Source organism: Ambystoma mexicanum, chromosome 11, assembly GCF_040938575.1.
Source record: "Ambystoma mexicanum isolate Mex_15411 chromosome 11, UKY_AmexF1_1, whole genome shotgun sequence".
Lineage (NCBI taxonomy): Eukaryota > Metazoa > Chordata > Amphibia > Caudata > Ambystomatidae > Ambystoma > Ambystoma mexicanum.
The window spans coordinates 1,096,721,366-1,096,735,645 of record NC_090934.1 but is presented as its reverse complement, the minus strand read 5'-3'; the positions used below and the strand labels follow the sequence as shown (position 1 = coordinate 1,096,735,645).

Genomic DNA, 14,280 nt, shown 5'->3' with positions numbered 1-14,280 from the left:
CATATTTTGCTTGAATTATTTTGGCCTGCGAAATCAGCATGTCAAGTTTATTGGACCATTTTGATATTTGTGCTTCATGAGTAGCTCCTGTGATTATCATCCCCAGGTACGTATATTGTTGAACTTTTTCCAATTTTTGTTTCTGTATTGTCCATATGTAGTTCCTATTTTTTTGCAGTGATGGCTTATATATCATGACCTTGGATTTCTCCAGATTGACCACTAATAAATTTTCTGTTACATATGTAGATAATGCGTCCAGCAGTTTCTGTAGTCCCACGGGTGTTTTTGACAAAAGTATCAAATCATCGGCATATAACAAGGCCGGAATGCATTTGTTGGCTATTTTAGGTGCATCCGCAAATTCAGCAGTAAATATTCTTCGTAAATCTGCTATAAAAAAGCTAAATAAAGCAGAAGCAAGAATACATCCCTGCCGAAGTCCTCTATATGTTTGAATAGGAGGGGACAAAAGACCCTCTTGGTTTATCCTTATTTGGATACTTGTGTCCGAATATAAAGCTTTTATTAAAGTAATTATGTGCAACGGGCAATTTTCTTGAATTAGCTTTTGAAGCAACATTTCTCGTGAAATTGAATCATAGGCAGCACGAAAATCTACAAATGTCATGTACAGGCGTTGTCTTGTTTGTTTATGATGTTGAATTATTGAAGTTAGGGTTAGTAGGTTGATTGAGGTGCCAAGGCCTGCTATAAAGCCTGTCTGGCATGGGTCTCTTTTGTCGTTGTTTGTTGCCCATTTGTTGAAGTCTCTCAAGATAAACCTAGCAAAGATTTTCCCTGGTACATCCAAAAGCGCAATCAGTCTGTAGTTGGAAGGACATGTCCGATTGCCCTTTTTGAAGATGGGTACTATTATTGACTTCCGCCATGATGCCGGGACTATACCTGTGGTTATAATCAAGGAGAAAATGTTGAAGAGAATTTTTGTCCACTGCTCAGGATGTTCTTTGAGCATATAGTTACTCAACCCATCAGGGCCCGGTGCTCGTGATCTACTAGATTTTTTTATAAAGCTTAAAATGTCTTCTTCTGAAATAAGTAAATCTTGAAAGTTGTCCTGATTTTTTAAACTTTCTGGGTTTATTAACTCTGTTCCAGCGTATAGCTCTTGATAGTGTCTAACCCAATCCGATTCTAATACACCATTTATTTGTACTGACAGTTGGGTAAATTGGTTTGCGTTATTTAACAATGTCCACATTTCTGAAATATTTTTAGATTCCAATGCAGTTAACATTTCTTCTCCTTGGTTTTGGTAGAGCCATGCTTTATGTGTTCTTAACCAGTTCTTATATTTGTTTTTTAAGGTTTTAATGATTCCACCTCTAGCTTCCGTTGATAAGGTCTTTGCCAATTTTATTTCCTTTCTCAAGTTATTTTTATGCTGTTGAATTTTTTCATCAAACTTAAATTTGGAAGCATAAGAATTTTGATTACCCCTACTTGGGGTTACTTTGTACACTTGTAAACACGAAATATAAGAATCTTTTATAGCTTCATTTTTCTTGGTTCCTAGTGTAATATCGTAATTTAGTTTTTCTAAATTACTTGGGTTCCACCTAAAACGAGTTCTTGAGTTGTTAATCGTTAACACTGGAATATATCCTTTATTTTTAGTCATTTCATTTAGTTGTGTATTCTTCCAAGTAGCAGACAACATTTCATGGTCGCTGTGTTTATGGTGCAGCACCTCAAAATTAGTTATTTGACTGAAAGTTTTAGTATCAACATACATATAGTCAATTATTGACTTAGACGTACCTCTTGTCCACGTGTTTTTGGGTGGTATATCATTTTTTTGAGACCCATTTAGCATGATGAAATTTCGGGTTTTCATCAAGCTTTCCCATCTAAGACACACTGCATTTCTCTTATGAGTTTCGGTGGATAGGCAGTGAAGATTTAGATCACCCGCAATCAGAGTATTTGTTATTTCTTTCGTCATTAGAATAATGTTTAGTAAATCTTCTATGTCTTTGAAGAATTTTGAGTCTGTGATTCCCATCGGATTTCTATATATGTTAAGTGCTGCTATTGTGCCATGTTTGTAGATAATTTTAACCAATTGTAGATATGGGTTAGGCGTACTCCAGGGTTCCAATGTGAAACCTCTTCCATTTTTTTAGTGCCACTAACATGCCCGAAGCTGGTCTACCGTTTGTTTTAATTGCAGGAGATAAAATTATCTCATAGCCATTCCATAATGGTGTTGTGAGCAACCAGGTTTCCTGTAACATTACTATTGTGTGTGGTAAAAGGCTTGAGCAGTCATTAAGTAAGTGTACATGACCACATGTGTTCCAACTAACTATGGAAAGGTGTCTTACATCGCCCTCCTTCAATAGTTATGATGAGTTTCTTTGTAGTTGAGATACAGATGTAGATGTTTGATATATTTCATTCATTTGGCTTTGTGGTTGATGTCGCTTATCCAATTTGTACACATTCAGCTCTTTGGTTCTGTTTCTAGTTGTGTTTATATCCCACTCAATTTCATCATCATAATTAGTCGGGTCAATAGCAAGTAAAAATCCCAGTGCAAACAGTTCAAGTCGAGATTGCCAGATCACATTTCGAACCACGTTTGAAGCGATCCACAATCTGACCACCGCCAAGTTGTCATCGTTTAAGAATTCAACTTGTGCTATGTCACCAGACGTAATATCACTCAGACTCGGTAGGTCACTAAAAATGGCCATTATGCTTGTTCGGCACATATCATATTGCGGGAATGGTTCTGCCCGGCATTTGAGGATAAATCTATGATGTATATTAGGATTAAGCTTGTGTTTAGAATCTCTTGGTGATTTTATTTTTGATTCTGCAAGCCTCCCTTTATTATTTGTTTTGCTCAAGTCTGACTTTTTCCACTTTTCCTCCTTGTGTTTCAATTTTGTTTTTTGGTTATCTTTTAGTTCCTCTTCTTTGTTCAGTCCCCGATAGTTCAATTGAAAGTATTCGTCCATTGCTTTATGAATTATGGTGTGGAAGTTTTTTTCCATACTACTATCTGCTAAGGATTGAGCTTTGCTATCAGATGTTAGCTTACTGGAGTTAGTTTCTGAAATCTTAACAGCAATTTTTTGTGCTTCATGAATTAATGGTGTTTCTGTACTATACTCCAGATTTTTCTCTGCAGATATCAAGGTTTTTTCATATCCAGAATTAGGGATTTCAATTTCTGTCGTCGTAATCTCTTTTAGATTAGAAAATCCCTCCTTAACTTTCATATAATCATCAAGAGATCTTTTTATTTCTGCTCTTATATCTTTTAAAATATCATCTGAGTAGAGAGTTTTGTTATCTATTTTTTTGGGATTTTCTTTCAGTAATGGTTGTGCAGAAAATGGACTTATATCAGTTTTCGGTGTTTCTTCTTGTGTTGTCTGTTCCATACTCACTAAAGATAATTTCTTTTTGTCTGGTTTTTCAAGCAGAGAAATTATGTCATTTAGGGGCGCATAATCCTTATTGTTGTCTGCTTTTTTTATAGAGGCTTCTTGTCTTAATTTTGTTAGATGATTATGTCGTAGTAATGCCCGACTGTCCGTTCTGGTTGCAAGTTTAAAGCTTTTCAACCGTTGAATGAAATTTTTAATATTTGGTTTTTTTTTCTGATTTTTGGTTCTGTTTTGTATCTTAGTCTTGAAATTTGATTTTTCTGAACTTGGGTTATTATTATTGCCCAAGTTCTCATTTGTTTGTCTTCCAAATATGTTATATGTTAGTCCTATTTTAGGTGTTACACTTGTTTGAGCTGGCGATTCATTACTTGGTCCATATACATCTTCTTTTTGATCTTCTGATGTGACTGGGCGAATGATATCTTTGAAGAAGGGGAGAGGTTTAATGGCCGGAGTAGGAGTTAGGTTTATTAGTGTGTCTACATCTTTTGGTATTTTATCGATGGTTTGTATTTCAGTAGATGTATCCATGGTCAAGAACGTCTTTTCTGCCTTCTGTTTTACCTCCCAATCTTTCATCCATCTTCTGATTGCGTCAATTTTTTTTTCTTGATTTCCTATTTTTGTTTCTAGTGTGTTAAATAGTTTGGACATAGTCATTATTGTTGTATTCATAGCCTGCAAAGTGATATCTAGTAAGGCAACCCTTTTTTCAGCAACTTTTCGAGGTGTAGAAGTAATAGAAGGGCTGCAAGGAGCAACAGACTTTCGCGGAGTTATTCGTGCAAAAGATCTAGATTGTTGCATTGATTCACTACTTAAATGTTCAAACAGGCTCGGTGACTGGTAAAGACTAATTTCAGCTTCCGCCATAGTTATTTTATTTACCGGCGTGGTTATTTTACTTTTATTTTGAGATTCTGATATGTTTATAGTAGAAATCTCATTACTTTGTGCGTCGGCCTCCACCTTGTCTAATTCCAATACTACATTTTCCATACTTTCTGGGTCACTTATCTGTTTCTGCAGATCTATCACTTCTTCAGCGATTTCGGATAGTTTTGTCACATCATTTTGTTTAGCTGCATTCGCCGTCATCTCTGTAATTTCAGACATGATTTGTGTATCAGATATTGTAATATTCGTTATTGGAATTAGATTCGTGTCGTCACACAGGTCAGGAAACTGACCATTACTAAGATTAGGGCTTTTGGAGGGTAGACCATATGTGTGTAAAGTACAGAACTCACGGATGTCACCTAGAACCATACGTTTGTCTGGTATTACAATTGGGCATCCGCTAATTTTCCTCTTCATCGCAATTGTTGGAGAAGGTTTTGCTGGGGATGGTTGTAGCGTGACTGATGCTCGTGTTACCATGACACTGAGAGGCATTCCAGTTTTCAATGTTAAAAGTTTACTTTTTCCCGTCATGCTTCTGTATCACTCAAGTTTATCTTTCGGTAAATATTTAGTCAGCTCCCAGTCACCGGATAAGGAACGCCCGACAGCTTAAGGAGCTGCCAGAGTCCGACTCTCCCCCCTTACCTCAGTGACGTATGGGAAATCAGGGCCAACGTTAATATGAAGAAACTTCAAATCTGTAATACTCACTGAACAGGCACAGGTCACAGCCAAACAGCTTAACAGCGTTTCTCTCCAGCCCTTACTGCCTCCAGGGCTTAACGCCGCAAGGGTGGATATACCGGCAATTTATGCTGGGCTGGAATCACGTGACCACTCACGTGTGCGCGATAGGCCCCGCCTCCTCCAGGAAGCAGGGGAAGCAGCAAGAGCTCGGCTCGCAGTGCTGCAGGGCACAAGTTAGACTTGCAAGCAATTCCAAAACGCTCCGTTCATGAAACGCACCTTCCAAATGTTCAGAAACACACCTGACTCCTTTTTTAAGACAGGGTGCACAAAGTAGTACTTGAGAGAAAGAGGGAAGGGGTCAGTGGTGAAAGTGATTACAGAAGTCGGCAAGGGCTGGGGCGTGAGAGACAATGTTGTGCTTAATGGCTCTAGAAGAGCAGGGGAGCACATGTTTGGATGAGACCTTCATAGCATGGTCAACTTTAGCGACCTTATTGGGAGTTATGGGCAGGAGGAAGGAGAGTGCAGGGGTGGACGGGAGGGAGGTGTGGGGGAAGGGGCAAGGGAGGCACGACTGCAGGAGTGGGAATGGAAGTGGACAGTGAAGACAGGATGTCCTGAGTTTTAGAGATGAAATGGGAGGCCAAGTGATGAAAGTGGAAGCAAAAGCAGCGACTGTCACTCGCTTCATCGGTTGAATGATTGCTCTTTGTAGTTCAGCCTCTGTTGTAAACTACGAATGTGATTCCTTTTCTCTCCATCTTGAAGGGTGCTGGCTCTGGAAAGACTGTTTCCTTCAATGCTGAGCCCCGGCACTTTCTGTAGCCTGGCTCGCCCAGGCCTGTTCTACTGGTCTTTCTAAGCAGTTTAAGTTGCCCTTCTATTATTGTACATAACTTTCTAATTGTGTTTAAAAAAAAAAAAACCTCTATTGGTTTTACAACATGAAAATGCAAAAAGAACAACCCCCCCCCCTCCTTTGGGGCATTCTCCTCTCCTTTTCTGTGCTGCTCTCACTCTTTCGTAGTTTGTGGGATTATTGCAAGTCCAGTAGCTTGAGTCGTTGGGGGCACCAGAATATCCTATAATCGTCTTTTAGGAAGGTCAATGTTTCTCCCCAGTCTTTTGCAAATTTAGGCACCTCCCCACTCATGGCATATGTTGCCCATTGCAGGGCCACTATGTCCCATATTTTCCGCAGCCAGTATTGGTATGACTGTATGTCCACACTCTTCCACCTTTGTGCAGTTAGTGTCATTGTCTCCAGGGTTAACACTACCCTTGCTTTCTCTCTGGTTCTGGGTTCCGCCTCAGCCCCCTCGGCCCTTAATCCCACTAGGATCTGTTCCAGTGGTCTACTCCCACCTTTCCCAAATGTCTGCTCCTGCGCCAGTTGCACCCCCTCCCAGAAGAGAGTTCTTTTCGGACACCTCCACCATGTGTGTTTGGCAGATCCCTCTTCCCCTCCAACATTCCCCTGATGCTGCTGGGTAGATTCTATGTAGTCGTGCTGACTTATAGTGCCACCCGTATAATATTTTATACCAGTCTTCCTGGAGCTGGGTTGCCTTGGCCAGTTTGGGATTTTCCTCCACAACTTTGCCCACACCTCCTTGTCCATTTCCCTCCCCATCTGTTCCCATCTCGTCATATATGGCCATTGCTGCTGGGGGATGGCATCTAGTATTCTATATAAGTTGATCAGGCCTCTGGAGCCATCATTCGATAGCAAGAATTTCTCAAATGGAGTGGCCTCCCTGGTGGCTGCTTTATTTGACGGGTGAAGCAGCCAATGGTGCAACTGGGGGTATCTGATCCGCTCCCCTTCCCCTATCCGAAATAGGCCTTGTCCGTAAAGGACAAAATCTCACCATTTTGGAACATGTCCTGCATTCTCTTGCATCCCGCCATTCACTGAATGCTCCCTTCTCAACCCCGGGTGTGAATTCCCCATTATTGAAGATGGGTGTAAATGGGGATGGGGATGGGAAGGATGTGATCCCCTTTTTCCTGACCAGCCTATCCCAGTGATCTGCCATTATACCCGTAATGGAGCTCTCATACGTTTGCTTGGGTCTATATTCTTTTCGTAGTCACAATACCTCTCCTAGACTGTTTCACTACTTTTCTAATTGTTTTGATAACCTGCTTGCTCACTTTGCCCCACCTGCTGCGGATCTGTGGTTTGAGATTAAGGCTCAGATGTTTTCACTCCAGGTTGAGACTCTGCCCCTTTCCATTGGGTCCACCCTGCCTTGCCTTCGCTGCAGCTCTGGGAGATTTTTGTTTGCTGGGTCTGTTGCTGTTGGGAAGGAATTGTGATTAGTTTGCAGAGTTGCCTGATGGAATACAAGACCCTGCAGCACTATCTCACTGTCCCCTCCCTCATAGTAGTCTTCTTGAACAATGTCTGCCTTTGAATATTAGGTAACTGAATCAAGCCCCCCTCTGACTCTCTGGTCTTTGTTTTTGGCTCTGTCCCGAAGATATGAGTGGTCAATTTTCCCTCGATGGTGTAACGATTGTATTTGCCTTACCCAAGGTGCATCTAAAAGTTAAGTATAGAACTTTGAAGAGGTGTCGGTTGTATGTCATGCATTCAACCATCCTAATGCAGGGGTGTGGCGTCTCCTAGATCAGGGTCGGGAATGGATTTTAATGTTAAGGGGTGTCTCTGCAGTTCCCACACTCTACCTCCTCGTGGTAGCTTATTACTTGCCGCACTGAATTTATATGGTGCCATGTCTTAAAAATCGTGGCAAAAATCACTGTGAATACAAAATATTGCGGCAAAAATGCAGTGGTTTTGCCGCCACAATCATGTAAAGGATGCGTGGGACACCCCCGCAACCCCGGACCCATTATACCATTTAAGGGGAGAGGGGGAGACCGCTCCCCATAAATGGTATAATGGGGGTACACCTTTGGCAGGCTGTGATTTTTTTTTTTTTTTTTTTTTTTCTGGAGATATTTTTGCCGTGATTTTATTACCCGATACCATTTATATTTACTCAGTGTTGTAAAATGTCAATACTAAATGTACTAATTGCGTTGAAAGAACCTGTATTGCACAGAAATTGATATAACTGATTCCAATTGTTTCAATTTGGCTGTATTTTCTTTTTTGCATTGTCTTTAGCCTCTTTAACATTTAGCTTTTTTAAAATAATTTGGGGCTTTTAAAAATCCCCCTCCCTCAACTTCCATCACCCCATCCCTGCCACTAGGGAAGGGGGGGATGGGGTGGGTCGGGCGAGTCGCGCAACAAGTTGATTTACATTTTCTTTTTTAAATGCTTGTTCTGTGCAATACAGAATCTGTCAATATTGAAAGGTTACCCATTTGTATTTTGCACTGACACATGTTAACATTTATTTTGTTTCAGGCCATGCTGGAAGTTTTCCATTGGTCTTTAGACTCTTAGATGCCCCAGTTTTAAACAAAAAAAGCGGATATGAAGAGTGAAGTTCGTTCTGATGCACCAGAGACACAGGAGAGCCTGAAGGGTGTCCTCTTGAACCCTGGACCTATTGGGGCAGTCAAAAGCTTCCCTGAAGAAGTGGAAATGATTGCCAGCAAGGGGACAAATGAATTTGCTCACCTGTGCAAGGACTCTCAAAAGCAGCCGAAGGAGACGAATGGCACCAGAGAAGAGAAAGAAAAAGGCATTGTGATGCGGAAGAAACGAAAGAGCCAGCAGGCTGGCCCTTCATATGCCCAAAATTGTGCTGTCAAAGAGAACCAGGGCATTTTAGAAATAAGACAGCACCTTGAGACTCCAAGTGATGACAATGACTCTTCATTCAGTGACTGTGTATCATCGCCATCATCTAGCTTGCACTTTGGGGACTCGGACACAGTAACGTCTGAGGGGGACAAGGAAGCTATACGGCATCCACAGGCAGTATTGAGTAGCACCAGTAGAACAAACGGCTCAAGATCACAAAAATGGCCTCGCACTGAAGCCGAACCTGTTCCTGGCTTGCTAATGAAGAGGGCCTGCTTTCACAATGGCGCTCTTAGGAAACCTTCGCATAGGAAGCGATTTGTGAAAAACCATTCCTCCCAGCGGACACAAAAGCAAAAAGACAGAATATTGCAGCAAAGGAAGAAGCGTGAGGTGGTAGCTCGCCGCAAGTATGCGCTGCTCCCCAGCTCTAGTAGCTCTAGTGACAATGACCTCAGTAGTGACACGTCCTCCAGTTCAACAGAGGGAGACGAAGATTTGTTTGTTTCTCCTAGTGAAAATCTCCCTGCAACTGTGACTGTTCCCTCGGGTAAGACAAGCTTTCACATTTTTTAACCATACCTGTTAATTTTTTTTTTCTTTTTTTGATGGGCGTTTCCTCACTACCTAAACTTGGCTATTTCATGGTGTACAGAAATGAATGTGATCACCCAATGGCTACTAACGTCTGTTACTTCCACGGTGTAATAAATGCTCTATTGCTTACCTAACTGAAATATTTGGTCATCTTGACACCTGCAATCATCCTATTGAATAGGGTCTGTGTTCAGTAGGTGGTCCTAATTTGTTCTCCCTGGTATTGCCTGTACTAAAAGCTCTACGGGGGTAACTGAGTATCTGCAAACAACCTGCAGAGTTTTTAAAAGGTAGTGCTGCTCCATACAAAAAAGGCAGCAACTTAAAACAATAACTGAGTCTGTACTGGTTATCCAACTGCCTTCTTGGATGAACAGCACTGTATACACATACCTTGCTTTCTTTTTGTAAAACCACAGCCTCATCACACATCACTGGCTTCCAGCAGTAATGATTAAAATCCCACTTTATCTTGTATTCAGCAGAATTTCGGAAAAAGCCCAGGTAAAGTGAACATGTGAACCTGGTTAGCAGCAGGTGTCTGTATTGCAATTTGTTTTCCAGGAGATTCAAGACCTGGATCAAACTGGCCTATAGCATATGCTTTTCGTGGAACATGTATTGCTGGAAAGAGATTAGTTGGATAATATCCTTTTCACTTTTCTGTGCAAGGCATTTTAGGGCCTAGTTGGTGCTTTTTGGAGGGATGTGGGCGTGCTTTACTTTGATTTACTATCTGTATTTTGGGCTGGTCTTCTAGAGTGTCCTCTCTTTGTGTTGCCTTTTGTTTCTGGCTTTCTCCCTTTCCCTACCCAACCCCTTAGTAATTGGCTAAGGTAGTCGGGTTTCCTTTTGTCCAGGCAGCCTTCTTCGTCTGTTTCCCTCTGCCTTCTCCCATCCACCTTCATCCTTTCCCTGACACACCCTCCCCACTGCTTCCCCATTCAGTTCTCATTGGTGCCTCCCCCACGACATGATGAACAGCTGCATTTCAAAGGCCCTCCCAGGGCAGCTTTGCCTGGGCCGCCTGCTGGTTTTGGGCTAGAGGCAAAGAACAGCTCCCATCCCCCGTTTGCCCTGGATGCCTGACGAAACACCCCACAGGTACAACCTGGTAAGGTGGCAAGGATTGGCAGCACAGCCATCACTGTGCCCTAAAAACCCTGCCACTTCTACATTACCAACTGCTCTTAATATTGTGTTGAATTCCATTGTATTCTAAAATTGCCATCACTGTTTAATTTAGGTGACCACTATAACATAGCTGCAGTTGTATCTAGGTGAACATTCAGATGTATGATGAATAATTGTTGACTAACCAATCTGATGCAACTGGGATTAGATCTTTCAATTTAGCCAGTGTGTCCGCCACTGCTTTAAAATTACTGCAATCTGCAGATAGCCACCGCGTTCAGCCTAGTCGTCTTTAAAATCTGTGAAACTTGCCACTGCCCAAAGTATCTAGGGAATCTTTCCAATATAGCTGCTGTTGAATCTAGTTGAATTATTAGAGTACAACCACCGTTTAACTCATGTGAATTTTACAATATAACCACTGTTAAAACTAGGTGAAGTCTACAATCTAGCCACTTTTGCATCTAGGGGAAATATTTTGCGTATAGCACTGTTGAACCTGGGAGAACTAATCGAGCACAACCACTGTGGAATTCAGATTAATTCACTATATAGCCACTGCTGATGTTAGAACTATTTTTGAAACAATGTGATTCTTGCACTATATTCACTGCAGTATCTAGCCTAACTACCAGAATATAGCCTCTATTGAATCATTCCTGGTTAAGTATTTCAGTATGTTCAATCTAGGTGAATACCACAGTACACACTGACCACAACAACCCTTATATCTGACTAATGTACAGCTGACACTAGTAGCGGGAGGCTACACCACATTGAAGTGCATTTCCTTCCACGATACAGTTCGGATGTAAGATTGGCAACCTCTGGTAACGATCAAGATTCTTGCCACCACAGGAAGGCCACTGCCTTTGTGAACCAGATGCAACTAAAAAGCTGCAGGAACCCATAAGGAGAGGCAGGCACACAGGACCTCACAAGGGAAGAACTAACAGGTCATTGCATGGAGGCTTTTCCCCCTGATTGAATCCGATAACTGTGTTTGGCAAGAATTGCTGTAGTAACACTGTGAGACTACACAACACTTGTTCTCTTGGTAACCCACCTTTTGGTATAGGCCTGTACTACACAAGTTGGTAGTGTGACTGAGCAGCCAGGCTTATCTCAAGAGGGGTAAATGTGAGCTGTAGCAATGAAATTCACAAATAACAGTAGCCAAGTTAAACTTGCACTATAGGTTTTAGTTATGCATAGTTATTTATTTAACATCAGTTTTAAATAAGCATTCTTTAAAACGGCAATATATGTAACAATCAAATATACTTTCAAATACTTTTCCAGATTCGGCTTAATTATACTCTTTTGACATGATTTTTACATACTTCCTACACCCAAAGGTGACTTCATTCACAAGGACAGTAATGGCATTTATATATCACTAGTACACTTTGCAGATTCTGAGGTTGCAGAAAGGAAAGGTTAAAGGAAGGAACAAGGTTAAACAGGTTCTCTGGCATGTGAGTATACTTGAATTTTCCAATGAAGGCTAGACAAAACCTTTACAAGCAATAACAGTCTAAAACCAAGTTATCACCTCTGAGGGACAAACGATATCTAAGTCAATGGGCTAGAAGAGTCTGCAGGGAGCCAGGGCAGCCAAAGTCAATTGGAGCACAGTCTATGGAGCTGATGCACTTTGTGGTTAATAAAAGTCTTGCACAAAGTTAGTTTTTGTACAAAATCACTGTAGGGTCACAAGCTGTTACACTTGTGGGGGGGTGTAGAGCTGAAATTGACTGTAACTAAAGTAGCTTCTGCAAGTCTCAACTGAGAAGAGCAAAGCAAAAGACAGTTTATTACCCCAAGTCTGAAATGTACCTCTGGTTTGAAGAAGTTTGGTCCGGCTGGCTTCCGTCCTGTTACAGCGTTGCAGATCCTGGGTTCCTGAGCCTCAGTTGTGGGGACAAGAGGGAGGACGTCTGGAGAACTCCTACCGCAGCAGTTTGGAGATCAGTGGCAGCTACAGGCTTTTTGGATCAGCGGCACTTTGTGGTTTTAGCTTGCGGTAAACGGCACCACTGCGGATCTTGGATACTGGTTGGCCTTCCTTCACTATTTTGGGTCCCGCACTCTGGTGAGGGTACTCGAGCTCTGGTTGTCCTGCTTCTGGAGGGTCCTTGGACTGCTGGAGCTTCTGGCCGGATTGTAGACTTTGCACTAGACTGTGGATTTCTCGACCCCTGGCACTCGGTTCCTGCAGCAGCAAAGAAGTACAGCCAGTCGGGGAAGATGGTCCAGTGGAGTTCATCTCAGGGTTGGTCCCAGTAACCCAAGGGAAGAAGTCCTTTCCGGAGCTTCTCTTGTCGATCAGATTTCAGCACAGCAGCAGGGCTTCACCGGGCAATTCAAAGGTCCAGGAGGATGTAGCAAGCTTTGTTCACGGTTTCTTCGTTGGGTGTTCTTCCCAGTGGTCAACTCTGCCTCTAGTCCCAAAGCCCTTGCCTTTTAAGCAGTTTCCCCCATTCATGCACAGCCTAGGCTGTCACTCCAACAGCAGGGGGGCTGTCCTGAAAGGACAGCCAGCCAATTATGACTGGGTGCATTCGGGCATCCCTAGAGACAAAGGACAGGGGTGTTTCGGGAACCTCCCTCATTACCTGCCCTTTTAGACACACTGTAGCTAGAGGCGGGTTTCAGAATTGAAGCCCGCCAAAGCTGAAACGAACAAAGGGCTCCAACCTGGCTTGGCGCCCAGAGTAAAACCCCAGAAAGACCTTCCAAACAAGAGATTGCCTAAAAAGACAGGGCCATTTTGATAAAAAGGTCACCAGTGGGGTGCTATACTGCAGAGGAGGATTCAGCCTGCGGTAGAAAAGCACAATGGTAGAAAAAAATTAAACCACTGCCACCAGCCATTTAAAGTAATGAGGGTACTATAAAGATTTTTTCGAGGGGATTGTGTCTTCTGGTGTATTCCACATATGACAGGTAATGTACACAGCTGTGCTGCTTCGGAAAATTTTCAACAGAGGGTGTCCTGTGTCGATCCGTTGTCCCTCGAGGGCTTACGTTGAGGGTCGACATCACAGAATGTTATAGGACGCACGGTGCCCGTAGCCTCAGTTCCTTTTTTTTCGCAAATGTGTTTACTTCGGAATCTCAGCGTGCTCGATTCTTTCTTCGTGTACGATGTCTTCATCTTCTACTACCCCAAAGTTGGGCTTTAAAAAATGTTGGGACTGCGGTTCGAAGATGCCCATCACGGACCCGCACGACATCTGCCTCTGGTGCCTCGGCAAAAGCCACGCCACTGACTACTGCGAGGATTGCCCGTCCTTGATGTCTAAGGCCTTGCAGGAACGTAAGGGGAAATTGAAGGTAGGTAGGGTGTCTAAGCCCCGTAAATTGAAGTCCGCTGGACTTTCGACCGATGACTCGAGGGGTGACTCTCCGCGTCGGCGTAAATCCAGGGGTTCTCGGTAAAGGAGTGGTTCCCGCCATGCCTCTGCCTCGTCGAGGCATTCTAGGAAGTGCCGTCACCGGTCGCCTTATCCATCCTTGTCGGAGCAGGACTCCGCTAGACGGTTGACTTGTCCCACAAAGTCTTCATCGCCGGCCGAATAGGATGCATTCTGCCAGCAGGTGATATCGATTTTGGAGTCGCAAGGCACAGTTCCAGCCGCGCCTTCGAAAGGATCCGGCGGGGAACAGGCTCGGTCCACCACTCGCACACCTTTGGGCTCCGGTGGTCAGCGCGATCATCGGTAGCCGCAGAGGTCCCACTCAGACAAGGGAGATCGCCATAGCCGTGCCAGATCCAGGTCCCGTCGGAACCTGTGA

General features: G+C 43.0%; 1 protein-coding gene across 6 annotated transcripts in view; it reads left to right on the top strand.

Moving 5' to 3' along the window:
• RNF111 (ring finger protein 111) overlaps positions 1-14,280 on the top strand; it is a 768,201-nt gene that overhangs the window by 173,808 nt on the left and 580,113 nt on the right. For all 6 annotated transcript variants that reach the window (XM_069624380.1, XM_069624379.1, XM_069624378.1 and 3 more), the window contains one exon: positions 8,407-9,298. In XM_069624380.1, coding sequence (XP_069480481.1) covers positions 8,476-9,298 — 823 coding nt within the window. In that variant the 5' untranslated portion in view covers positions 8,407-8,475. The remainder of the gene's footprint in view (positions 1-8,406; positions 9,299-14,280) is intronic.